This window comes from Syngnathoides biaculeatus, chromosome 8, assembly GCF_019802595.1.
Source record: "Syngnathoides biaculeatus isolate LvHL_M chromosome 8, ASM1980259v1, whole genome shotgun sequence".
Classification (NCBI taxonomy): Eukaryota; Metazoa; Chordata; class Actinopteri; order Syngnathiformes; family Syngnathidae; genus Syngnathoides; species Syngnathoides biaculeatus.
The window spans coordinates 10,534,234-10,560,555 of NC_084647.1; the positions used below are offsets into that span (position 1 = coordinate 10,534,234).

At 43.9% G+C, this 26,322-nt stretch overlaps 2 protein-coding genes across 2 annotated transcripts in view; both read left to right on the plus strand.

The window, feature by feature from the left end:
- LOC133504515 (ryanodine receptor 1-like) overlaps positions 1 to 13,510 on the plus strand; it is a 144,299-nt gene extending 130,789 nt beyond the window's left edge. Inside the window, exons 94-106 of the mRNA XM_061826813.1 lie at positions 405 to 491; positions 658 to 915; positions 7,333 to 7,463; positions 7,899 to 7,941; positions 8,022 to 8,155; positions 8,374 to 8,434; positions 8,515 to 8,661; positions 8,886 to 9,020; positions 9,912 to 10,068; positions 11,578 to 11,642; positions 11,727 to 11,827; positions 12,972 to 13,023; positions 13,152 to 13,510. Coding sequence (XP_061682797.1) covers positions 405 to 491; positions 658 to 915; positions 7,333 to 7,463; positions 7,899 to 7,941; positions 8,022 to 8,155; positions 8,374 to 8,434; positions 8,515 to 8,661; positions 8,886 to 9,020; positions 9,912 to 10,068; positions 11,578 to 11,642; positions 11,727 to 11,827; positions 12,972 to 13,023; positions 13,152 to 13,247 — 1,467 coding nt within the window. The 3' untranslated portion in view covers positions 13,248 to 13,510. The remainder of the gene's footprint in view (positions 1 to 404; positions 492 to 657; positions 916 to 7,332; positions 7,464 to 7,898; positions 7,942 to 8,021; positions 8,156 to 8,373; positions 8,435 to 8,514; positions 8,662 to 8,885; positions 9,021 to 9,911; positions 10,069 to 11,577; positions 11,643 to 11,726; positions 11,828 to 12,971; positions 13,024 to 13,151) is intronic.
- Positions 13,511 to 17,880: 4,370 nt separating this feature from the next.
- On the plus strand, positions 17,881 to 26,320 carry LOC133504749 (galectin-4-like). The gene is made up of 13 exons (XM_061827307.1): positions 17,881 to 17,932; positions 18,832 to 18,920; positions 19,663 to 19,867; positions 19,943 to 20,056; positions 20,287 to 20,322; positions 21,523 to 21,579; positions 21,681 to 21,707; positions 21,932 to 21,970; positions 22,082 to 22,108; positions 22,191 to 22,220; positions 23,123 to 23,211; positions 23,748 to 23,913; positions 25,480 to 26,320. The coding sequence occupies exons 1-13, from the start codon at positions 17,888 to 17,890 to the stop codon at positions 25,624 to 25,626; spliced, it is 1,071 nt and encodes a 356-aa protein (XP_061683291.1). The 5' UTR covers positions 17,881 to 17,887; the 3' UTR covers positions 25,627 to 26,320.
- Positions 26,321 to 26,322: the final 2 nt, after the last annotated feature.

Sequence of the window (26,322 nt, forward strand, 5' to 3'; positions counted from 1 at the left end):
ATGCATGAATAGTCTTTTTTTTATTGCGTCAAAATACATATTATTACGAGTATACAGTCCTAACTCTTTAACAAACTGTGCTTAAAGATTGAATACAAATGTAATGTACTTAACTGTTCAATAGAACTGAACTGTGCTTAAAAAATACTGAACTTGAAAAATTCAAAATGTACTACACTGGATAAAAAAAAAAAGATTATCCATAGCTGTTACAGAAACTTCATAATATGTTTGATTGTTTTAAATGTAAATATTTTTTGATTCAACAATTCTTTTTGCATAGCACAAGTAATTACCACCAGTAACTGACAGTACTGTACTGATATTAGACTTAGAATCACTGGAAAAATCCATGGAATAAAAAGTGCCGTTGGTTCACTAATTCTCCTGTCATCTCCTTGCAGAACTACCTCTCTAGAAACTTTTACAACTTGCGCTTCTTGGCCCTCTTCATCGCTTTTGCCCTCAACTTCATCCTCCTCTTCTACAAGGTTTGCCTTTGGTTTGACCGATTTGGAAAAAAGCCATTAACCATCCCATTTTTGTTGATGAATGGTTTATTATTAAAAATGGACAAATAATACGACTGAATTGAGTTGATTGCAATGAAATCCTTTCACCCCCTTGTCAGCATCCCCTTGTGTCCTACCCCTCCAGGTTTCTGACAGTCCACCAGGCGAAGAGGACTTTGAAGGTTCTGGTCTTTTTGAGGGCGCTTCAGGATTATTCGAAGGCTCAGGTGCTGATGAGGAAGGATCTGGATTTGAAAATGGAGGAGAGGACGACGAAGACGAAGGGCCCTTGTACTACTTCTTGGAGGAGAGCACTGGATACATGGAGCCAGCGTTGGCATTCCTCAGCATCATCCACACCATCATTTCCTTCCTCTGCATCATCGGCTACAACTGCCTGAAGGTGAAATGATTGGCTTCCAGTGTTGGGCCCTCTCCCAAACGCCTTCAGAGGCACTGATTGACATCTTCAACCCACCTTCTAATCTTCTCAGTCAGTAATTACAAATTAAACTCACAAGTCAAGCTCCTACTGTACATTTACTAATCAGCATGTCTGGTAAGTCTGATCTTTGTTTTTGTTGTGTTATTGGGCAAATATTGACTGAACGGCTCAAGATTCCACAGTAGGGCTTTTTACATTCTGATTTTGTATATTAGTAGTGTTTCCATAGTTGCAATATGATACTCTTTCTATTCAGAGGTGGGTTAAGTCCTCAATTAAGCCCCCAAGTAGCAAATGGACCTTTCCGATGGCGATCTTAAATGGCGACTGAACAGAACATGTTTGAAGTCGATTCTCTATCGCTTATACCAGATAATATTGGGGATGTTTTTTGCCAAATGTGTCAGACCAAGAGAGTTCTACAGAGAGGTCTCAACTACTTCACGCAAGGATATATACACGGAATTAAGATTTTGGACGGAGCAGGACGCAATGTCAGAGTTACAGTGAAATGATGGCAATCGATGCAAAAAAAGTTTGATGCCTCACAAACTTCATATTGAAATCCAACAGAATAAAATAGTGGAATCGTTCTGCGCATGTAAACCTGGGTGGGTACTTTTTACTTGGAAAGTGTCACGAACGAGGCTCGAGGGCGGACTCAAATGCACGACTCCAGAGGCAAGCAGGTAGTGTACAGAAAGCCTTTATTCGGTCCGTGGTCAATGATCAGCGAGTCAGTCATGAAAAGCATCAGTATCAGAAGAGGCAGACTTACTAGGAGGGTCAGGGAACAGGCGAGGGTCGGTACACGGTAGGTCAGGTATACGGGAGTGCGGGAACGAGGCATGGGAATCAACGATCTGGCGGAGGTCTAGTTTTCCCCCGTGTCCTATAAGTTCCAGGTGTAATCAGCCGAAACAGGGTGCAGGTATGTGCCGACTAATTGGCTGGCCACGCCCAACCTGGGCAGGATGCCAGGGGCATGACAGAAAGATCACGAGTAATATCATTGTAGACTGTAGTGACAGTACCACCCCCTCAACGGCCGGCTCCCGACGGCCCAGGAGTGTCTGGATGTGCCCTCGATGAAGGAGGGGTCTACAATGAAGTGAGAGGGGATGCAAGAGCACTCCTCCGGTCCGTATCCCTCCCAATCCACCAGGTACTGGAACCCCCTTCCTCTGCGGCGGGAAGACAGCAACCGGCGCACTGTGTACACCGGCCCGCCATCCACCATGCATGGGGGGCGGGGGAGATGGGGGTTTGGTTGGAGGAGCCAGCAGCGAAGGACAATCCGGGCGTAGTCTGCCGACGTGGAACGTAGGGTGCACCATCATTGAACTGGGTAGTCTAAGTGATACGGCGACCGGGTTAATGATTTTGGTGATCGGGAACGGACCAACGAACCTGGGAGCAAGTTTGCGGGATTCCATCCGCAGCGGGATATCCTTGATGGAGAGCCACACTCGCTGCCCCACCCTGAGTTCTGGTGTGGCTCTCCTCTCGCGGTCCGCTGCAGACTTGTAGATGTTGGCCATGTGCAGCAGCGTCCTCCGGGCTGCCTCCCAGGTCCGTTTGCAGCGCCGTACCACTGCAAGGGCCGACGGCACCATGGAGTCTATGGCCAATGAGGGAAACAGAGAGGGAGGATAGCTGTGCACAACGTGGAGTGGAGCCATACCTGTTGAGGCGGAGGGCAGGGAGTTGTGGGCGTACTCAACCCATTTGAGGTGTTGGCTCCACATGCTCTGGTCCCTAGATGCTAAGCATTGAAGTCCAGTCTCTAATTCCTGATTTACCCTCTCTGTTTTGCCGTTAGACTCTGGATGGTGGCCCAAAGTTAGACTAGCCGAAGCGCCGATGAGGGTGCAGAATTCCTTCCAGAAGCGGGCGCTGAATTGCGGGCCTCTGTCCGAGACGATGTCCCGGGGGAACCCGTGGTAGCGGACGATCTCGTCCAACACCAGCTGGGCTGTCTCCTTGGACGACGGGATCTACGGAAGTGGCTCAAAGTGAACCATCTTGGAGAATCAGTCCACTACAGACAGCACAACTATGTTTCCCTGAGAGGGCGGTAGGCCGGTAACGAAGTCAAACGCGATGTGTGACCACGGGCAGAAAGGGATGGACAGAGGCCGCAACTCAACTACGGTCGTAAACGGGACGTCTTATTGGCCGCACACACCGGGGAGGCATTGACGAATTCCTTCACGTCTTTTCTGAGGTTTGGCCACTAGAATCTCTGTTCGACCACAGAACGAGTTTTTGCCACACCTGGGTGGCAGATCGTCTTGTTCGAATGGGCCTAATCGACAACGTCTCCCCGAAGTGATGGAAAGACGAACAAGCGATCAGACGGACAATCTGCGGGCGACGGCGTCTCTCCCAGGGCCTCCTTCACCCACGACTCGACCGCCCAGGTGAAGCCGGACACAAAGCACGCTCTGGCAGGATAGGAGCTGCTACTGACTCCGTGCGCTCCCCCTCGTGGATCCGTGAGAGGGCGTCTGGCTTGCCATTCTTGGAACCTGGGCGGAAGGACAGAGTGAAGCGGAAGCGGGTGAAGAAGAGAGTCCACCTGGCCTGGCGGGCGTTCAAACGCTTCGCGGTCCTCAGGTACTCTAGATTTTTGTGGTCGGTGAGGACCATGAACGGTACTTGTGAGCCCTCCAGCCAGTGCTGCCACTCCTCCATAGCCGTCTTGACCGCCAGCAGTTCGCGATCCCCCACGTCGTAGTTTATCTCTGCCGGGGTTAGCTTCCTAGACAGGAACGCACACTGGTGGATCCTTTTGTCTTTGGGACTCCTCTGCAACAAAATGGCTCCGATTTCCGAGTCCGACATGTCCACCTACACCACAAACTAGCGATCTGGATCCGGGATAATGAGGATGAGTGCAGTGGTGAAACTTGCCTTAAGTTTATTGAAGTCCTCCTGGCAGATCCTGGACCATTCGAAAATGTTGCGCGGAGTGGTAAGGGCGTGCAGAGGGGCGGCCACAGCGCTGAAGTTCCGAATGAACTTTCTGTAGAAATTTGCGAAGCCAATGAACCTCTGCACGTCCCTCCTGCTGGTGGTGATGGGCCACCGAAGCACCACATCGATCTTCCCGGGATCCATTCGTATCTCCCCTTCTGCCAGGATGAAGCCCAGAAAGGACACTGATGCTCGGTGGAACTCGCACTTCTCCCATTTCACGAGCAGCTGGTGCTGCAAGAGACGCTGGAGCACCTCTCTGACCTGTCGCATATGGGAGGTCAGGTTTGCTGAATAGATAAGAATGTTGTCAAGGTACACAAATACGTTTTTGTTCAGGAACTCCCGAAGCATGTAATTAATAAAGTTTTGGAAGACGGCTGGGGCATTGGTCTGTACAAAGAGCATCACAAGATACTCGTAATGCTCCGTGGGAATGTTGAAAGCCGTCTTCTATTCGTCACCCTCCCGGATCCGCACCAGATGATACACGCTGTGCAAGTCCAGCTTGGTGAAGATCCGGGCTCCTTGGAGGAGTTCAAAGGCCGTAGCGATTAAGGGCAAGGGGTACCTGTTCTTGACCGTGATGTCATTCAATCCTTGGTAGTTGATGCAGGGTCGTAAAGTGGAATACTTCTTCTGAATGAAAAAAACCCTGTACCGACTGGTGAGGATGACAGGCGAATGAGTCCGGTTGCCACCGGCTCCTCGACGTAATCCCTCATTGTCTGGTGCTCCGGTCCTGTCAGAGAGAACAGTCTCCCTCTGGGAGGTGAGGTGCCTGGGAGGAGTTCGATAGCACAGTCATAAGGCCGATGCGGCGGCAGAGATTTTGCCTTGGACTCAGAAAAAAACCTCCTTTAAATCATGGTAGCAAGAGGGCACCGTGGCTAATTCGGAAGCGGTACACAGTTCAGCAACTTGAATCCCTCCGTCCTCCCGAGCAGCGAGGCACTGCTTGTGACAGTCCTCACCCCATGCCATTTTCCGACCTGTGATCCAGTCAATGTGGGGGTTGTGTCTCTTGAGCCACGGGCTCCCCAGGATTATATCACTGCTGCTACAGTTAAAAACGTGGAAACTAATGCGCTCCGTGTGTGTGTCTGGAAAGTCCATACGAAAGGTTTGTGTGCGTTGTGTAACCCGGCAGAGGAACTTGCCGTTGGCGGCGTAAGCAATACGAAGACGCTGTGTGGGGATGGTTGCCGAACGCAACGCTTTGACCACACGGGGATTTATTAGGTTAGCGTCTGAACCAGAGTCAATGAACGCGGTCACTAGACATGAGTGAGAATCCGTTCCTACGGTGAGGTGCAAAATCGACCGCCCTGACTCAGCGACAGTATACCGCACACTCACAGGCGTAGAGATCCTAAGGTCGGAGCGCTTCGGTCGAACCGGGCAGCGGGTGATTAAGTGTCCAAGACGACCATAGTAGAAACAACGCCCTTCTTGTCACCGGCGTAAGTGCTCCTCCGCTAAGCTGCCGAGCCCCTCCACTTCCATGGGTTCAAACGTAGTAAGCAGCGTGGGCGGCTGGGAAGCAACCAGGCTGAGCCTCTCCGTCTCCTCCTCGGTTATGCCGTACATCTGCCCCTGCACGGCCAAGCGCTGATCCACCTTGAGGGCCAGTGCGATTAGGGTGTTCAGCGAAGGAGGAAGATCCATGGCAATAAGGTGACCACGGATCTGTGGGGAAAGTCCCTGGTAGAAGGTGTCATGGAGAGCCTCCTCGTTCCACTGGCTCTCGGCGGCCCGGATCTGTAATTCGATAGCGTAGTCTGACACGTGGCGACAGCCTTGGCGAATTGTCATGAGTGAGGCCGCCGCCTTGCGTTCTGGAGCCACGCACTGGAATACTTTAGTAAGCGCGCAGACGAACGTCGTCCGTGAATGGCAGATCTCCGAGTTGCGACTCCATTCTGCTGTGGCCCACGCCTCTGCCCTTCCCGTCATGTGAGAAATGACGAAGACAATCCGGGAGCAGTCCGTGGGGAAAGCAGACGCCTGCAGTTCAAAATTGAGGTCGCACTGCGCAAGGAAGGGCTTGACGTTGCCCGAGTCGCCTGAGAAATGTTCCGGTTGGGAGAGCGGAGTTATGCTGGCACAAGAGGGCTCCGTAACAGGCGGAACAGGTGGACTCGGAGCGACAGGTGGAGTGACCATCGTCAGCGTAGCAGCCGCGCTAGCTTGGGATGCTAGCCACGTCTCCAGCCGGGCACAGATCTTATGGAGACGTTGATTCGTTACCTGAAGAGCAGCCTCCTGCTCAGCCAGGCGTCTGCACTGGAACTGTAACGAGCGGCGGATGGCTTCGGAGTCGGCTGGGTCCATGTTGTGGCCAGATTGTTCTATCACGAACGAGGCTCGAGGGCGGACTCAAATGCACAACTCCAGAGACAAGCTGGTAGTGTACAGAAAGCCTTTATTCGGTCTGTGGTCAATGATCAGCGAGTCAGTCATGAAAAGCAGCAGTATCAGAAGAGGCAGGCTTACTAGGAGGGTCAGGGAACAGGCGAGGGTCGGTACACAGGTCGGGTATACGGGAGTGCGGGAACGAGGCATGGGAATCAACGATCTGGCGGAGGACTAGTTTTCCCCCGTGTCCTATAAGTTCCAGGTGTAATCAGCCGAAACAGGGTGTAGGTATGTGCCGACTAATTGGCTGGCTACGCCAAGCCTGGGTAATGTCATTGTAGTCTTATTAAGTGAGTGGGTGTATTCATTTGACTTGGCTCGTAATGGAACCCAGTGCTCTGTCTTAAAACTCAGATGTGATACAAATGGGCAAATAGACATTTCTCTTGCATGACACCGCGTGTTTACGTATCACTAACCTGACTCTTCGGCATAAAACATTATACACTTCATTCAGCAGGTCAGTGATACACTAACAAAGTAAAAGTTGTTCTCCTGCAATGTATAAAGCACTGATAATAATTCAATCAAACTCAGAGAAGATGCTTCTCCGTCACTTACCTTCCAACATACAGCCTTGTGTTTGTTGATATTGTCCACATTTAGTTGTACGCGTGCTCTTCCGAGAGCCTTAATCCATTGTAGACACTTCGTCAACTGTGTTTTAGGATTTGGAAAATGAATCAATCGGGTCCCTTGTAACCTAGCAGGATATCTTTCATCAGAATTGCACGTTCCCCAAACGACCATTAACTTTTCCAAGCACCGGCTCCTGACAACCAGCTTTGCTTGTGGGACAATATGGCGAGAGGCACGTGTCAAGCCAGGGGTTAAGACAATGCGGCTATCTGATTGGCTATTATTGTAAGACTGATTGACAGGTTGGAAAGGTCCATTCATGGTCCCTTGCCAAAGTTTACAGATTTCCTTTCTCGTGGGTATCATGCTGAAAGTTTTTTCTTCTCTTCCCTCCTGCAGGTTCCTCTGGTTATCTTCAAGAGAGAAAAGGAGCTGGCGAGAAAGCTAGAATTTGATGGCGTCTATGTCACTGAGCAGCCTGAAGACGACGATATCAAGGGACAGTGGGACAGACTGGTGCTCAACACTCCGTAAGCGCCCATGTTTTACCAGAGCTGGCATAGGGCACCTGTGACCATTAATGGTTCAACAAGTGTGATTAAGAAATCAACAGAGCCTGGACTATTCATTAGGAACAAAGTAACATAAAAATGTTAAATGTTTGTAATAAGGTGATTTTTATTAAATGTTGTTTACTAAAGCTTTTTTGTACATAGTTTTAAGACCCACTTATTTAATAACCATTTTTAATTAGTTTCAGTTACCTTAACTTAGTCACATCATTGCAGTATTTTAAGTGTTTGTAAAAAAAAAAAGTTAAAAAAAAATTTCAGCAGCGTAACACGAACTACAGATTTTCTTTTAAACTTGTGGAGGGTCTGCATTTTACTATTATTCACATTATTAAATGCAAAATAAGTGCAAGTGTGGCATGTGGCATCACTTTTTTTTTTCTTTCACTACAGAACCTTTCCCAACAACTACTGGGACAAGTTTGTGAAAAGGAAGGTGAGTTCTTCATTTCTTTTCCTTTTCAAAGTGTGTTTTTATTTGAAGAACTGTCTCTGAAACGACATTTTTGTTTGTAGGTGTTGGATAAGTATGGCGACATCTACGGCAGGGAAAGGATTGCAGAGTTGCTGGGCATGGACTTGGCCTCCCTTGACGTCAGCGCCATGACGCATGATAAAAAGCCTGAGCCCGACAACTCTGTGTTCAGCTGGTATGTTTGCACTCTTGATGTCACAGGTGTGGAACTTGAATCGATGGTGACCTAGACTTGGTAGCCGTGAGACTCTGCTTAACATGGACTTAAACTACTGTACATAACTTGCTGAAACAAGCCACAAGACTCATTTTCACAATTCAAATTTTGAGATTACCATGACCTGGATGACTGAAGTATCTACACAATTAATTACACTTACATCTTCTCTAAAGGATAACCTCCATAGACATCAAGTACCAGATCTGGAAGTTTGGTGTTGTGTTCACTGACAACGTGAGTTAAAAAAAAACGGCGGGTCTAACTTGATCAAACAAACACTCACTGTTTCTGACGTACTTTCTTCTCCTTGTTAGACCTTCCTGTACCTGGTCTGGTACATGCTCATGTCTATGCTTGGACACTACAACAACTTCTTCTTCGCTGCTCATCTGTTGGACATCGCCATGGGTGTCAAAACCTTGCGCACCATCTTGTCTTCAGTCACCCACAATGGCAAACAGGTGACAGAAAATAAAGTCGGAACAAAAAAGCAATATCAAAACACAACATTTGTTGGTGCTTTGTTTAAAAAGGGACAAAAAAAGTGAAGAGACACAAGAACAAAAGACAGCAATAGCGATCTATAGCACTAACACCTATTAGTCCTGTGTTTGAAAGGGGCAGCTAGAGAAAAGAAACAAAAAAAATGCCACTGGAAGACTTGCAATTGTTGTATCCTCCACAGCTGATGATGACAGTGGGTCTACTGGCCGTGGTGGTCTACCTCTACACTGTGGTGGCCTTCAACTTCTTCCGCAAGTTCTACAACAAGAGCGAGGACGAGGATGAGCCTGACATGAAGTGTGATGACATGATGACGGTGTGTAGCACACACGCTCAATGTCATTTCTACACAACCTTTATTTAATCAAGGCACACACTTGATATGAGGAAAAAATCCACACCACACCACCAAACACCCCCTCCTTGCGGCGTCACATTATCATGTCCCAATGATTCTAGGAGCTAAGTTGTCTGGGGGTTCACACCACTGGTAGGGCAGTAATGCTGACATTTTATCAGCCTATTGTGGTGAAGAAAAACCTAAGCCGAAAGGCAAAGCTCTCTGTTTACCGGTTGATCTACGTTCCTACCCTCACCTATGGTCACAACCTGTGGGTCATGACCGAAAGAACAAGATCCTGGATACAAGCGGCCGTAATGAGTTTCCTCCACAGGATGTCAGGGCTGTCCCTTAAAGATCGGGTGAAAAGTTCAGTCACCTGGGAGGTGCTTAGAGTTAGAGGAGCCAAATGAGGTGGCTCGGACATATATATAGGAGGCCTCCCGGACGCCTCCCTGGTGAGGTGTTCCGGGCATGTCGCACTGGGAGGAAACCCCGATCCCCTCAGAAGAGATGTAGGACGTGGCTGTAAAGAGGGAAGTCTGGGCTTTCCCGCTAAACTTAATGCTTCCCACGACCTGACCTCAGATAAGTAGAAGACAATGGATGGATGGACACCACCAAAGAAATATGGCAAAAAAATTACTGTACTGAAATAATGATAAGCTTGTCTCAGTCTCAGGGCCTGTTTAGTTAAACACAGTTGTTTGAATGGCAATCGGTAGGTATACAGGTTCATAGGACCATCGAGTTGAAGAGCATTTAATTGTTCTCCTTGTCACTATACTATACATTGCTGCCATGGATATACGAATAAAGTTACATTCTTTGTCGTGAGGATTCTGTCTACCTTCCTTCCTTTTGCAGTGTTATCTGTTCCACATGTACGTTGGTGTCCGAGCCGGCGGCGGTATTGGAGACGAGATCGAAGACCCGGCCGGCGACGAATACGAGCTCTACCGAGTGGTCTTCGATATCACCTTCTTCTTCTTTGTCATCGTCATCCTGCTGGCCATCATTCAGGGTAGGAACTTATGGTCCACTATGCTCTACAAAACCATTTTCCACAGGCTGGCAAAGTTAGCGTTTTGATAACTTTGCTGCCTTGAATGACTTCATTAGAGTAGGGGTACTCAAACTTTTTAGCTACTATGTGGACAAATAAATGCCAAAGGAATCCTTTATAATTTGGTATCTGAAAAATTAAAGCAAACCCTACACGGGGGGGGGGGGGGGGGAGGTGTGTCATAAAAGACTCAACTTGTTGTGAATAATATTTAAATTTTCTCTTTCTATTAGCAATGGAAGAAACATATATTTCCTATTTCAAATGGTATTTTTGTGAAAGAAAACTCCAATATTGTTATTTGAAGGCAATACAGCCCAGTCCTGCTAAAATAAGAGAGACAGAGTTCTCAATTTTTCCGGTCTCGGGACCCGTTACAGTGGAGAATTTTTGTACAAGTATCCCCTTTTAACCCTTACGCTAATTAAAGAAAAATATCTTGTGCACCCATGAGGTCACTGATGGTGTAGTCGTACTCATGCCTACCTTTGGTGTAGGCACTGTGGGATCGATTCCCGCTCAGTGACGGTGTCGATATCTGCCCTGCAACTGGCTGGCGACCAGCTGGGGGTGTAGTCTGCCTTCCCCCGAAGTTAGCTGGGATAGGCTCCAGCTCTCTCCCCGGATAAATGCAGAGGGGTTGCGTCAGGAAGGGCATCCAACGTAAAAACTGTACCAAACAAATATGCGCATTCATCTGAAATGATATGCTGTGGCAACCCCTAATGGGACAAGGTGAAAGAAATGCATACATCTTGTGGACCCATAAATTCCAAATTCAAACTAATCCCATTCCTGGTAGAAATAAGTTTGAATGTAACAAAACATGTTTTTTGAGAAAGGGTTTTCTGATATTAACATGTATTATTTCGATCTATAAATTGGATAGTCTATAGCTAGAGCAGATGGACGTCTTTCTTTATACAGAGCAGTACACAACAGAATTACATTTCAATCCATCTACATTGTCTTTCGTCCACATTACAATCTGCTTAAACCATCTACATAATAAATGAAATTATATATTTGTAAAGTAAAAGGGAACAAACATTGAAACAGATTATTAAGAATTTCTGGCATGGACCTAAAAACATGTAATATAGTAAATATCTACAGAAACATAAAATTTGTAAAAATATCACATTTGGACAAAGGGATTAACAAAATTGTAATGTTATGAGAATAAAGTTGTAATGTTCTGCAGTATTTGGGATTAATTTTGGAATTATGGAAAAGATGCTATTATCAAAAAATCTTAGAACTATTTTCTCCACTTTTTTAGAGTATCATCACAGATTTATGTGATGATATAAAACCACCGTATCAGAGCTTCGAATTGGCCCATAGCAACCTAGTTTTTTTCCAAGTTATTTTGAGGTCCCTCAGTGTTCTGGGAACCCCCATTTTGAGGACCTCTCCACTCGAGTCCTGAGTTGTACTGAGTGACAAACACTTGTGAATTTTCAGGTTTGATCATTGACGCCTTTGGGGAGCTAAGAGACCAACAAGAGCAGGTCAGGGAGGACATGGAGGTGGGTACAGCAGTCTAACCACAGGCTTCCTCTCATCTATGGGCTTCAATTTGATGAGGTGTCTTCTCTCTCTGTTCCCGGCAGACCAAATGCTTCATCTGCGGAATCGGCAGCGACTACTTCGACACGACGCCGCACGGCTTCGAGACGCACACTTTAGAGGAACACAACTTGGCTAACTACATGTGAGTGGCTTCTTTTAAGTTGAACATTGGGAGTTCATTTTAAGGTGGGCCCAATACCCAAATAAGGCTTTGTATTGGCCCCCATTTTTCATCAATTCAACTTAAGGGTCTAAGGCTTTTCATGTACAGAAAATGGTCATTTGTCTCAAACATTGTTCCGAAATATGTTTAAATCTGAGTTTATAAGAAGTTCTCCAGTGCCGAGATAATCCATCCACTTCAAGTGTGTCATATCAAGATGCTGCTTCGACAGCATGATTATTGCACAGGTGTGCACATAATAAAAGACCACTCTAAATGTGCACTTTACTGTCTTGGAGCAGTCAGACAACTACCATAATTTCCGGCCTATAAGCCGTGACTTTTTTCACACGCTTTCAACCCTGCATCTTATGCGGTGATGCAGCTAATTTTTGCATCCTTTCTAACGGCCGTAAGAGGGCACTCGAGCGGAAAAGGTAACAGTGAGACCGGTGGAGTATGTGGGAATGAAAGAAGCGACTGTCAAATTCGCTGTGTTGGTTCTGTATAGTGTTAGTGGTTAAGGAGTTAGGCATTAGCCAGTTTGCAAATTTAGTTACTTGGTACAAGTTGTGGCCTTCAGCAGCTCGTGAATGAATGTGTTTATTACCCGTTTATATTCTTACTGTTTGGTCAATAAACAATTAAAAAGGCTGTGTCTATCCTTAACCTCCCGTGGGGGGATTATGATTTGTTCTAACTCGTGCTGATGAGCTGCATTAAATCAGAAAATAGTGTTTGTTTTCCATAGATGTGCAGTTGGATAAAGCCAGTTCTCCTTTGAAGCTGACACATTTCACTTTATCTTCTTTTTTTAAGTGTGAAAAGAACTCCAACTTCAGACATTCTCAGTTTTTTTTGAAGTATTGCCTCCTGGCTTGTGCTTATTGCTATCAGAGGCTGCAGTAACGTTCCGTTTGCAAAAATAACCACCGTAAAATCCAGCTATCCTGCCCCTCCTCAAAAAAACAAAGTACAATTATATTTGTTCAATTTCAAAATTCGCAACACAGTCCAGCATTGTAAAAAGAGAACCGCGATATGGCGAGAGACGACTGTATACTGTTGCATTTCCAAGTTCCTCGGTGATCATTTGTGTTTCCCACTCCTGTGCGTCTTGCAGGTTCTTCCTGATGTATCTTATCAACAAGGATGAAACTGAGCACACGGGACAGGTCAGCCGACGGCGTTATGTCAAAAATCTCATGTTTCTATTTTGAATTTCCCTTACACACGTGCACTCATTCCCATTTACCCGATTCTGGACTTTCACCGCAATTATGACCTGTATTGTTTTTCTTAGGAGTCCTATGTTTGGAAGATGTACCAAGAGCGCTGCTGGGACTTCTTCCCTGCGGGGGACTGCTTCCGAAAGCAGTATGAAGATCAGCTAGGATAAAATGAAGGAGAAAGATGGAAGACAATTGAAAAGGGAGGAAAGATTTGAATCAATAAGTCAACAATGCTATGCACTCTTAAATCGTAGCATCCGATTCGATCAAGCAGTAACATCATGGGAGATGCGCTGATTTTCCTCAACACAGATTGCCTTGCTACTACACAGACGCACATGCACACCCGATACTGTTCTCACCATCACAGCTCTTCTATACTCCGAACTGTGCCTGAACGCATCGCGTTGATAAAACAGGTTGAATGTGACTGTGTAGACGCTGTCTTTTAGTGCCTATAGCAAAGTCACTGCTTTTCTTTTTGTTTTGTTTAGAGTTGCTTTATCTGTCGAGGGAATGGTTTGGATCTGGCGTTTTCGAAGTTTTAGGGTTCAGGGACCCCTAAAAGAGGAGATTTTTTTTCAAGAACCCCACTCATAATCTTAACATCAATTGAGCCCCTCTGAACTAGAGTAGGGTGACTCGATTTTTTGTGTTTTAAAGTTTCATGGCTGCAATAAAAATTTGAGGGTATATAATAATAATAATCAAGATTTGGATCTGACTGGATGGTCATAATCAATTTTATTTGATTTTTGTATTTGCATGAAAGAGAAGAAACACATCAGGATTAGAAAAATAAATTTAATACTATTGCGGAACAAGTCCCAACATCAGACAAATCCATCAATATTTCATGAATGATAAATAATACGAACATGCACTAGCACCTTAGCTAAAGCACTACAATACTTATTCCCGCTACTCAATGAATCTGTGAACTTTTGGGATGTTTTTTCAGAAGGTAAAGTCTGGTTTTATGGGCACATCTGTCTTGGAATCCGGAGGTGGCCCAGTGTTTGGTTCATAAATCAGAAAACATGCTGACTATCTGTCAAAAGCACAGCCAAGCCATGATTTAGACAGTATTCATCTGAAAGATGACTTTTCTCCATTAATTTCTCCACTTGAAAATGCCAAAAATGGAGTTGAGTCAATCTACTTCCCGGCGACTCAAGTAAATACTATATATATGTATTCTGTTAAATATCAATATTTCAAATATTTGATAGAAGGGAGCTTAATCAAATTCAATTCAACCTTTTTATTTTCCAAATGTTTGAAGAAATTAAATAACACTGGACTTCAATAGTTTTCCATGACCGCTAGTTGACTTGTGCTGTTGATAGTAACAATATGGCTGTCAACACAGAGAGGTAGTTTACAAAAGCAGTCAATGTTGCTCACTTAGACATTAGATTTTTTTTTTTTAAACAACTTTTATGTTTAGTTGTAAAAAAAAAAAAAAAAAAAAGCAAGTAGCGACTTGAATTCTCGCTAAGAAACAGCCAACATGAGCGGAATCATTTTCATATTTTGTTTTTTGTTTATGACAAGAGGAGAGGATTGAGTAAGCCAGTCAAGGAGTCAACATTGCCAAAGACATGTCACACACACCTAAAATAAATAACAACAAGTAACCAATTTCCTTGATTCAACCAGAAATAGAAAAGAAAAAAATTGTGACAATATTGCGATTTTTTTTTTATTTTATTTAATTCACATTGTGGCAGTAAGTTAAAGATGCCTTGGACGATTATGCTATCAGGCTAATAAAAATACTTTGGCGTCATCTGGATGCCAAGCAACTGTCGGTTCATTTAGTCATGCCATATCTTTGTCTAATAGCAAAATTTGGCAATTGGTTTAGTATGTTATTTTTAATGCGCAGAAGTATTTTTTTTGTCAGTGATCAGCATGATTTCATTGAAATTTTGTAGCAGTCCCAAGCAATGGGTCGCAGACCCGCACTTGGAGAACCACTGCTTTCGATAACTCACAAAGGCGTGTGCGATTTGCCTTGTTCGGAATTAATCGTCTGTACAGACACTTTGAAGCCTGATAGATTTATTTATTGATTTACGGCGACGAATGTTTTCGGCCTTCCTTGTTAACAGGCTGATGCCGAGCAGGCGGGAATGAATGTACTCGTTTAAAAGTGGCCAAAGCGGCCTTTTTGAAAAGAAGGCATATTTTACATACAAGATAAAGATCTATTTTTTTTTTCCTTTGGAGGATTCCGACATGCCATATGTTGTTTGTAGTTAGCGGTAGTGTGCGTGTGTGTGTGTGTGTGTGAGGTGTGGAGGAAGATGATTTTGGTGTGTGTGTTGACTCAGGTGTGAGGAAGCTGCCACAGAGCAATTAGGGCAGCCTTCAAGCCAACCCCATGACTTTTTTTTTCCTCACAATAAACAGGTTCACAGGAGCACGTGTCCTCGTTTTCTTGCACATGCATTTTTTTTCTTCTCTTTTTCTTTTTGATTAAACAACATAAGAAAATTTGGTTTGAAGTTGCAGAGGGCAGTGCAAGAGTGTTTCAGTGTAACCCACTGCTTGTATGTTTTCAAGAGGAATACATAGCCATCCATTTTCTTTGACGCTTATCCTCACGAGGGTCACGGGGAGTGCTGGAGCCTATCCCAGCTGTCAACGGGCAGGAAGCGGGGTACACCCTTAACTGGTTGCCAGCCAATCGCAGGGCACATGGAGGCAGACAACAGTCGTACTCGCAATCACACCTAGGGGCAGTTTAGAACGATGAACGAACGAAGAATTTAGAGTGTCCAATTAATCTTACATGTTTTGGGGATGTGGGAGGAAACCGAAGTGCCCGGAGAAAACCCACGCAGGCACGGGAAGAACATGCAAAACTTCACACAGGCGTGGCCAGGATTGAATATGTGTGTGTGTGTGTGTGTGTGTGTGTATTATTAAAAATGAAAATAACCAACCTGTATTAGTATTTAGTTGGGGTAGCCTAATTTTTATCATAGTAATAGTTAAAATACAACTGTCGCTGAAACAAATTCCTGAACATAAATAAAAATTAAACAAAAAAAAAAAAACTTAGCATTAGACAGAATAATTTGAAACAAGTTGAAAAAAAATCAAACAAAAGATGAAAATAAGTGTCAGGACATGTGTTACAGTAATAATAATAGTAATGGTGATGAAATTAAGTACACAGGATGATGCTTTTATATAAATATAAAATCCTGCTCAAATGACTTGGTGCAATTGATTCGGTGTCGTGCATTCATGTTTTCTGCAGTCTTAATCTACATCAAAGATCAGCTACAGGTAAGCAATGCGGAATTGTGCACAAAATGATAAGAGCTTTTGTGTTTGTGTTGGGTGGGCCAAATTCCTGCAAGAGGAAGGACAAAGACGTTTACAGCCATAATTTTACAGCACGTTCTAGTCCATGGAAGCTTCAAGTGTGCTCACTGAAACGCAATCTTTAGTTCTTTGGTAAGCACTCGTGTACTGGGTGAAAGATGAATTAGCGTATTGTGCCTCTAAAGCATACTATATTTAGCATCACAGATACTGTACATATAGCAAAACCTATATGCACCACTCCATTTTTCAATCAGGATCACAAAGTGGTTAATTTATCAATGTAATTAATAAATACATTTTGTTGAACCTTGACTTAGTCAAGGATTTCCACGAGCCCGATAAGATACAACATGAACATCACACAAGGGTACATTTATTGCAACCAATACTACAGAACACTGGAGTTTTATCCATCCATTTTCTGTCCCACTTCTCCTCACTAGATTTGTGGGCGTGTTTTAGCCTATGCCGGCTCTCTTCAGGCGAAACGCTGGCACACACGGGAATTGGTCGGCAGCCAATCGCAGGGCAAATAGAAACAAAGAAGCATTCACATTCATACGAAAAACTGACATACTTTATCTGGATCGTAAATCACCATCCGAACGAATGCCCACCTCCCTCAAGCCCCCCAGCCCCACTACCACTGCCTGTTCACCATTTCAGGGTGTGACCCGCCTGTCGCCCCAGTTAGCTCGGTTGGTAAGGATAAGTAGTACGGAAAATGGATAGATTTTTTTATTCTACTGGATCCACAAATGATTCCATCCATCCATCCATCCATTTTCTATTGCTCTTCCGGGTCGGGTCGCGGAGGAAGTAACTTCAGAAGGGATACCCTCTGCTACTTCTTCCAGCTCTTCCGGTGGGATCCTGAGGCATTCCCAAGCCAGCCGAGAGACATAGTCTCTCCAGCATGTCCTGGGTCATCCCCGGGTCTCTTTCCGGTGGGACATGCCCGGAACACCTCACCAGGGAGGCATCCGAATCAGATGGCCCAGCCACCTCATCTGGCTCCTCTCAATGCGGAGGAGCAGCGGCTCGAGACTGAGCCCCTCCCGGATGACTGACGCATGACACCCTATCTCTAAGGGAGAGCCCGGACACCCTGCGGAGGAAACTCATTTCGGCCACTTGTATCCGGGATCTTGTTCTTTCGGTCACGTCCATCTGTTGCTCTTAACCCTTTCCGGGCAGGGGTTGCAAATTTGCAACAGGTTTAATATAATCGAAAATTTCAAGTCCAGAGTATAATTTTCTCATAGTATCAGATTTTTCTCTCTGCAAAATTTTATTTGGTCCAGAGAAGGTTAAAAAGAAAAAGTGGCCATGAACACAAAGGTTTGCCCATCCCTGCTTTAAAGTAAATACTGCATTTCCGTGCTGACCGCCCCTCCCTCCCCACTGATATAAAACATCCATCAGCCATCGGCGTCTCAATCCCGTCTCAACGACCTCCGGCATGTCCTTCCTCGCTCCTCCTGGTTACCAGCCCGTCTACGCCCCCGTGAGTAAACCTCCTCCTCTAACTTTTGGTTGCCTTTTGGACATTCTCTCACCAATTCAGTGATTTAGAATTACACTGCTGACAAAATGTTAGCAATATTAATGTGAATTTCCCATTCACATTTTCTCCCCACTCCAGTCACTAGGTTATGAGTGTCTGTCAAATGCCAAATGATAAAGGGGACTGTCTTTTATGACTAATTAGAACTCTGTCATTTATTGGTAGATCTATAGATTAAATACCTGTTGTGAAGTTTGCCATTAAGTACGGAAACATTCAACAAGTGGACATACACATTCTAAAGTTTCGGGAAAGGCCCAATTTAGTTCACCTCTAAGGTTTATAAGTGCATTTCAGCTTCATCCTGAAATTTCACCTGAAATTGTAATACTCCAAACTTTTTATGACAAATTGTTTAATCAGACCACAGACAAGATGGAGTGAATTATGAAGTTCAAAATAGCAGTCATTGTTACCACAAAACCTTCAGGCCTCTGCTAGAAAGTCTCACCCCTGAAAAATGTCAGTGGACTTTGAAATGGTGTGTGCTGGCTCTCTTTAACATGTTTGAATGTGTTGATTCTGAACACAGTACATCCCCATTTAAAAGTGTACACTTGTGCAAATTCATTTCCCGAGTTGTTAATTCTTACTTACGCTCTGATGTTTTTTTTTTTTTTTTTTTTTTTTTTGGTACCAAATATGTTGCACAGGTCATAGGCCACAAACATCTGTTGAAAAACTTTTTAAATTGATTCATGTTAATATCACAAAAACCTGGCATTTGAACAGGGGTGTGTGGACTTTTGGATTCCACTGAAAATGTCAGTTGTTGAAACAACATATTAAGTCAAATGTCATCATTTCCATCTCATTTGTGTATTTTAAATCCCACGCAGACAATTCCATATATTGGGCCCATTTATGGAGGTCTGCGGGAGGGAGCGTCCATCTACATCCAGGGCTCAGTTCCGGGCAATATCACCAGGCGAGTTCAGCGCGCTGTGTCGTCACATTGGGACAGGGCGCAGCAGCTTTTCTTTCCAGTGAAGAAAATGAAAGATGTTTTTGTCATACGGCCCTCCTTTCTCCAAGTGTGTGTGGCCAATAGCAAGCAGAGCAAACACCTTTTGTCGCAAGGCCCCCGCCTTCGCTGTTGGCTTCCAGTTGGGGGTGTCCGAAGTTTATTGAAAAAAGCCCATCACATTTTATTCAAATTTTTAAATAGATTTGAATGTAGAAATGGCAAATGTGAAAAAAATTCATTACATATTCTTATCTGTATTTTCTAATTTTAAGGTTCAAAGTTACAATGTTATTTTTTTTAACAATGTTGCAAATTTTTTAAAGGACACATTTTTTTTCCAATTAAAATTCTGCATAATTTTGAATACTACAAGACAAAGTAATTAGGAATCAAATAGATGCAAAAATATACAAAATAATTATAAATCAAAGTAATTAAATAAATTCAATTACTTTTGTTATTGGACCTATACTAAAAAGTATGTTTGTCACTGATACACCAAGTTGAGATTTCGTATGATTCTGCCCCTGCCCCCCCTCTCAGTTTTGTTGTAGAATGACCTCCAACGTATTGACTGATATTTAAAATGTTTCATATAACAAGATGAAGTTAGTCCATATCTTCCTTCCATTTTTCCGCACGTAGCAAAGATTTGGACATCCTCGGCTCCTCCCCTCCCTCACGCTCAATGTCTCTCCACCAGGTTCTTTGTCAACCTGCTCTGCGGACCGTCCGAGTCCAGCGACATCGCCCTCCACTTCAACCCGCGTTTCGACGGCTGGGACAAGGTGGTCTTCAACAGCCGGCAGAACAACGCCTGGGATGCAGAGGAGAAGATCCGCGACATGCCCTTCAGCAAGGGCAAGGCCTTCGAGATGGTTGTCGCGTGCTCGGCGCACGGCTACCAGGTCTGAGCGGCTTCCGTCGGCGAGGGTGGAATGGACGTCACCTTTTGACCTTTTGTCCCCCGATTGTCTCTGCAGTTCAAAATTAACGGGAAAGACTTCCACACCTTTAAGCATCGCCTCCCTTTGTCGAGAGTGAGCGGCATGCAGATTGGGGGGGACGTTTCCATCCAGACGATTAACGTCATTGGGGTGAGCTGAATTAGAAATTGTTCTCCACTTCAGGGAGTGTCAACACCATCTGAATGGAGACTTTTTTTTTCCAGGCTGGTGGAAGGGGTGTAAGCAAAACAGTTTTTTCTAAAATGACAAAAAGTAGAAATGTTTTGGGGGTGCATTAACCTTTATTGTTTCTGACTATTATTATCTGGCCTATGGCTCGAAATGCCGGACATTAAAATTGAAACTTTTGCCACATGCAGCAGCACCAGGGAGGATACCCAGGCGGTGGCATGGGGGTGCGTTACCTTTTGTTATTTCTCTTTCACTTCAATATATGACGGAACATTAAAGAGCACGAGACATGATTTGGAATTTAAAAAAAATAAATAAAAATTGAGGCCACTATATAATTCTAATTCTTGTTTTAATATTCTTACCACAAACAGCTTTGCTATCTGGGTAAGAAATATGCAGTGCACCTTTACTAGAAACTGCAAAATGCCTCTCCAGAAGGTGCGCTCCATTTGCTGACCCATGTGTCATGGAATGATATTAAGATTATTTAATTGGAATTTTTTTGCATATATTATACTTCTTTTGAGGCCACAAATGAACATTTTGTGTGTGTGCCCCACATAGTAACTCTATGTCTAGAAATGGAAACTCGGGAAATAAACTTTCAACTTTTCCCACATGCATCAGCAGCAGGGAGGATACCCGGGAGGTGACCTTTCATTATTTGGCTTCATTGTCTTTTACTTTAATATGACGGAAAATGGGCGGTACACTGGTGCAACTGTAAAGCGTTAGTCTCACAGTTTTGAGGACAGTGGTTCAAATCCCGCCTGTGTGGAGTTTGCATGTTTTCCCCGTGTCTGTGTGGGCTTCCTCCGGGCACACCGGTTTCCTCCCACTTCCCAAAATCATGCAACATTAATTAGACACTCTAAATAGCCCCGGGTGTGATTACGATTGCAACTGTTGTCTGTGTCCATGTGCCCTGCAATTGGCTGGCAACCAGTTTATGGTGTACCCCGCCTCCTGGCCATTGACAGCTGGGATAGGCTCCAGCACTCACGACCCTTGTGAGGATAAGCAGTGAAGAGGATGGATGGATGACAGAAAATGATGGACTCCAGACACGAAGCGCTCTTTAAAATGTGGCTACATAAGTGTTCCACGTGTGGAAAAAAAATCTCATTTGTGGGTTTAATATTGATGTGCAGGGTAAGCTCACTTTCATGAGAAAGTGCAATTGGCAATTTCCTCCAGAGAGTGCGCTGCATTTGCTTACCCTGGCGTCCAGGAATACTTTCAACACCATTGATTTATATTTTGTGGGCACAGTATTGACACGGATTAGTATCGAGCTGTTGCTATGTGTGGCCACAATTAAAAAAATAAAAAATTAAAATAAATCATTATCTCATGTCTCGGGCTGTGTAAAAAAAAAAAAAAAAAAAATCATGAAAATGTTAAACTTTTGCCACATGCAGCAGCAGCAGCATGGAGGTTACCCAGGTGGCAGCATGGGAGCAAGGCCAGGATGTGGAGTCAGCCTTTTTCATGATTCTTCGCACATTTTAAACACTTTATGAAATGAATTGAGTCATTATACACCCACCCTACCCCTTTTTTTTTTTTTTTCCCACAGGTAGCATACCCAGGAGATTGTGCAGGGGTAAGTTAATAAATTTGGTTCATTTGCGTGGTTCTCAAACTGGGGCTCCGCAAGCATAAAGTGGAATATGTTATACCAATTTATAACTACAATGCTACCTATGTTTAATTTGCTATTAGATTATCAGACAGTCATTGGGAAAATATACCCCCAAACGCGCACCCACCTCCTGCCCTGGAAAGTCACATAACTGGTAAATTCTAATTGTTTTGTTGTCTTTCTAGCAGGGTGGCTATCCAGGTGGAATGGGGGGCAATGTGGGGGTAGGCAACTTTTTGACTACTTTTAAATCATTTGAATGTCCTGGCCACTTCATTAGGTACACCAACTTGCTGAATAGTGCCTTGTTTTTGTTTTTGCTTTTTTTCTGTCAGGGTGGATTCCCGGGATCAAACCTGCCGGTGCAGACACACACACGAGTTATATGTTATGTACAGTTTGTTCATTCTGTCTCACACGTTAATTATTTTCATCGTTTTGCAGAGTATGAGCGGACAGCCAATCTACAACCCTGTAAGTTATATCTATATCTATCTATCTCTCTCTCTCTCTCTCTCTCTCTCTCTATATATATATATATATATATATATATATATATATATATATTTAAGTTTATATAAGAAATGCTCTAAATGACTATTTGGAATTTGGGAGCAATATTGTTAGTTTTTAGTGAAAAAAAGTGGACAAACCTTTGATTTTTAAATCTGGCTGACGGCCCGGATCATTTGTAGAGGAGTTTCCAAAAACAAAACATGTATGTAAAATATGCAAAATACAGTAGTTTTAATGTTTAAAAAATTCATGGTAATTTAAAAAACAATGTTTAGTTCATGTAAAATTGTTTTTTGCTAATATTTACAGTATTTTTGTGATTTATATTACCTAATTTATACATTATTTGGTAAGAGGAGTAATTAAATATTAAATATTATTAGGGGGAAAAAAGTCTTAATCTATGCAATAAAAATTCAGTTTAGTAAAATAACGATATGTTATATAGTTTTTAATTAATGTAAAATATTTAATTGTGTGTAAAATTATTTAACATTGTTTATAATAAATGAACAAATTATTATGTTAGATGAATTCATTTTAAAAATGAATCAAAACATTTTAATGAACCAATTTTAGGGGAAAATCCAGGAGAATTATTGCAACCTATTCCACAACTATGTGGCCTGTGTGTGTAGTACATGGAGTTTCTTTGGCGTCCAGAATCAGAATTAGAATCAGCTTTATTGGCCATGTGTATAAAAACACACAAGGAATTTTTTTCTCGGTTCTGTGGGTGCCACCCGCGTACAACATTCAGAACAAAGAACAAACAAAGTAATAAGAACAAAGAACAAGAGACCTTTCTGTTTATAGGAACTATTATCAGCATGTGATCATGCAATGATCTTCCCCTGCAGCCGATCCCGTACTCAGCCATGATCCCGGGAGGAATGTTCCCTAAGAGGACGATCATCATCAGAGGAAATGTGCCCGAGCGTGCAAACAGGTAGCGCCTCGTTTTGGAATTAATTGGCTCGTTCGTGTTTCTTCTGCAATCGATTGAGCCGCGTCAAAGCGCTGGGCTGCGTTTGATTGTATGAAAAGGCCACACCTCCCAAATACAGATTGGCCAATCACAGTGCATGCAAATAGAGGCGTGACACATTGGAATTCTTTCAGCGGGGTGGGGGTTGGGTTTTTGAACAAAGTCAGGCACCTTCAGGGCAGGCAATGTTTGATCTATAGGATAACGGTTCGAGGGTAGCACAGTGAACGCGCGGTTAACTTGCCCGCTTCGCAGTTCTGAGGTCCTGGCTCCAAATCCCAGCTCTGGCATTCCTGTGTGGACTTTGGATGTTGCCCCTGTGCTTGTGCCAGTTTTCTCCCACATAACAAAACCATCCATGCTCGGATCACTGAAGACTTGACGAATTGACCATAGGTGTGAGAATGTTGTGTATCATAAGCACCGCAGATCACGTCTGGATGCAAAGGCCCGATTGCCGCAATGCACTCCCGGGATTTGCTTTGCTGTCTTTTTAGGTTCAGCATCAATTTCCTGGCCAGCAGATGTGGTGACATCGCCCTCCACATCAACCCCCGCGTGAGCGACAGCGTGGTGGTGCGCAACAGCATGATCGGGGGCCGCTGGGGCCAAGAGGAACGCCAGCTTGCCGCCAACCCCTTCAAGGCGGGCCAGTACTTCGACGTGAGTAGCGAGGCTTTTTCAAAATGCAAAATTACTTCAAGGTTTGCTCCTCCCTACCTTTGCTTTGGGCCAATTAAAATTTTTGACACGATTGTGACATCATCACAAAAATCTATGGTAACACACCAGTGTGAATGATTTTTTTTTTTTTGAAGGTCAAGTGTCATGAAATGGATGATTTTTACCATGTTATTAAATAAAAAAACGGCAGCCTGTATAGACCCATCCGTTTTTTCACCACAAAACATGATTTTGACGTATGTGTCTTTTTGTTACTCCCGCCATGAAAATACTCTCGAGGGATTTGTTTTTGACGAGAAGCAGGAAGTGACGTTGGAGGCAGTAGCGCGCTCAAGCGGACTCATTTCTTTCTATTAGTTTTACCTGCGGGTAGTTAGGTTGTTGTTCCTTCGTGTTAGCCAAAATGCCAGCTTGTTGTATTGATGGATATTGCTCGAACACTCGGGAGGATGGATTTACCCTTCATAAGTTTCCAAGAGACCCGGTTCGTAGTGAAAAATGGATTGCACGGGTGCAAAGGACGAGAGCTTCGTGGGTTCCAAATGACAGGTAGGTGTGTATACAGCTACTAAAAAAACCCAATAGTTTAGCGGGGGACCACGTAGTCTGTCTCTCATAACGTGACAAAAGATCCGCGTGCGTATGACGGGTGCTAAATGTGTCAATGTGCGCGTCGGACGGCTTCCATGTCGGGCTCGCCGGCGAAGGCTTCCACGTTGTGCCTCGCAGACGAGCACGGTTTCGGCCTGGCTGGCTCATACATACTGTCTGGGAGTCTGTTGTTAGTTAGAAGTGATCCGGATATCATCTAAATATGGCTCGAAACAATCGGGTAATATTGCCCTGGACACCTCACTAGATTGTGAGATGTTCTCTTCTTCGAAAAGAGCTTCCGTATCTGAAGGGTCGTGTCCTATAGTAGGGGCCATAGCGTGTTTTCAATGGCGAATGTCTGGGGTGACGTCACGGGCAGTAGATGCAGCCAATATGGCGACCACTTGGATATCGAATGACTTCCGCAACTTTGCGCATGGACGACGCGCTCTCCGCTCATATTTATGTTTGCGTATAGACATTGAAATGAATAACGTTTTATGTACTTTTCATTACAACATCTATTTTAGAATGTTTATCGGGATGACACTTGACCTTTAAGAGCAAAGAACAAGACATTACTGAAATAAGAAGGCTCTTTTTTCACAATGAAGTACTATTTTCAGTGAATAAAGATGTATTTACCAGAATAAAGATATATTATGAGAATAAAGTTGTATTTTTAAATGGAAAAAATATAACGTACTTCAATTTTAAACTCATCATAATATCATGGCTTTATCTTGGAAAAAAAATGGTTATGGCTGTTTATTTCGTTCTTATAAAGATTATCAGGAGATTAGATTAATAGATTCAAAGTAAAATTTCTATTAAAAATGTTAATGAGCAGTCAGCTCATTTCGTGCAACGCGGTGGTTGAGAATCACCGCTTTATGTCATTTGCTTTGTTATTTTTCTATTTTTGAATTCCGTTTGTCTTTTTATCTCAAGCTGTCGATCCGCTGCGCCGGCGACCGCTTCAAGGTCTTCATCGACGGGCAGCCACTGTTCGATTACAATCACCGCGTGCGTGCCCTCGGCGACATCGACAAGTTGGATGTGGCGGGCGACGTGCGGATCTCCTACGTCCACTTCTGAAAGAGCCAAGGCGCGGGTGCGATATCACCACGCCAACCAACATCGCAACAAAATATTCCTTTATTTTTCTTTGTACAAAATACTGGAGATATTATAGCAAACCATGACGAATAAAGGTCATTGTTTTCAGTTGACGTGTGGGTGGGAGGCATCACACTGGCTCAAAGGCACTTAGGCAATCCTGCTTTTGACGTCAACATCGACATTCCAAAACTCGTAACCATAACAATGCAGAGTACCGCTTTGAAGAAAAAAAAAAATACATTCCACCTCAGGAGCGCCCATTAGTACCTTTTCATGTACTGTACCTAGTTGTGCAAAGCTAATTTTCAATATGCTTGCTGTCCAGCTTCACATCTGTGTACTAGTACACTTTTGTCCTCACTAGTAAGACAATTCAGCGCATTAGTAAAATGACCTCTCACGAGCGCCTTCCTCTACTTTACATTTCAGCACACCAGGACAAATTTGGCACACTAACGGCACATCTACTGAGGCAAAAGTTGCCGCAAGTTCACATCTGCAAGCTAGTTCTATTAATGAAGCCCCGGTTGCTATCAATATTCGTAGCGTGCACTTATCAACTGAAGCAGTTTTTGCCTCACTGGTTAAGGTACTGTAGTTGTCCTACCTGTGAGGACAAGATCTTGAAAAAAAAAAAAAACATGCTCATACTGCTTCCCATCCACGCACTGC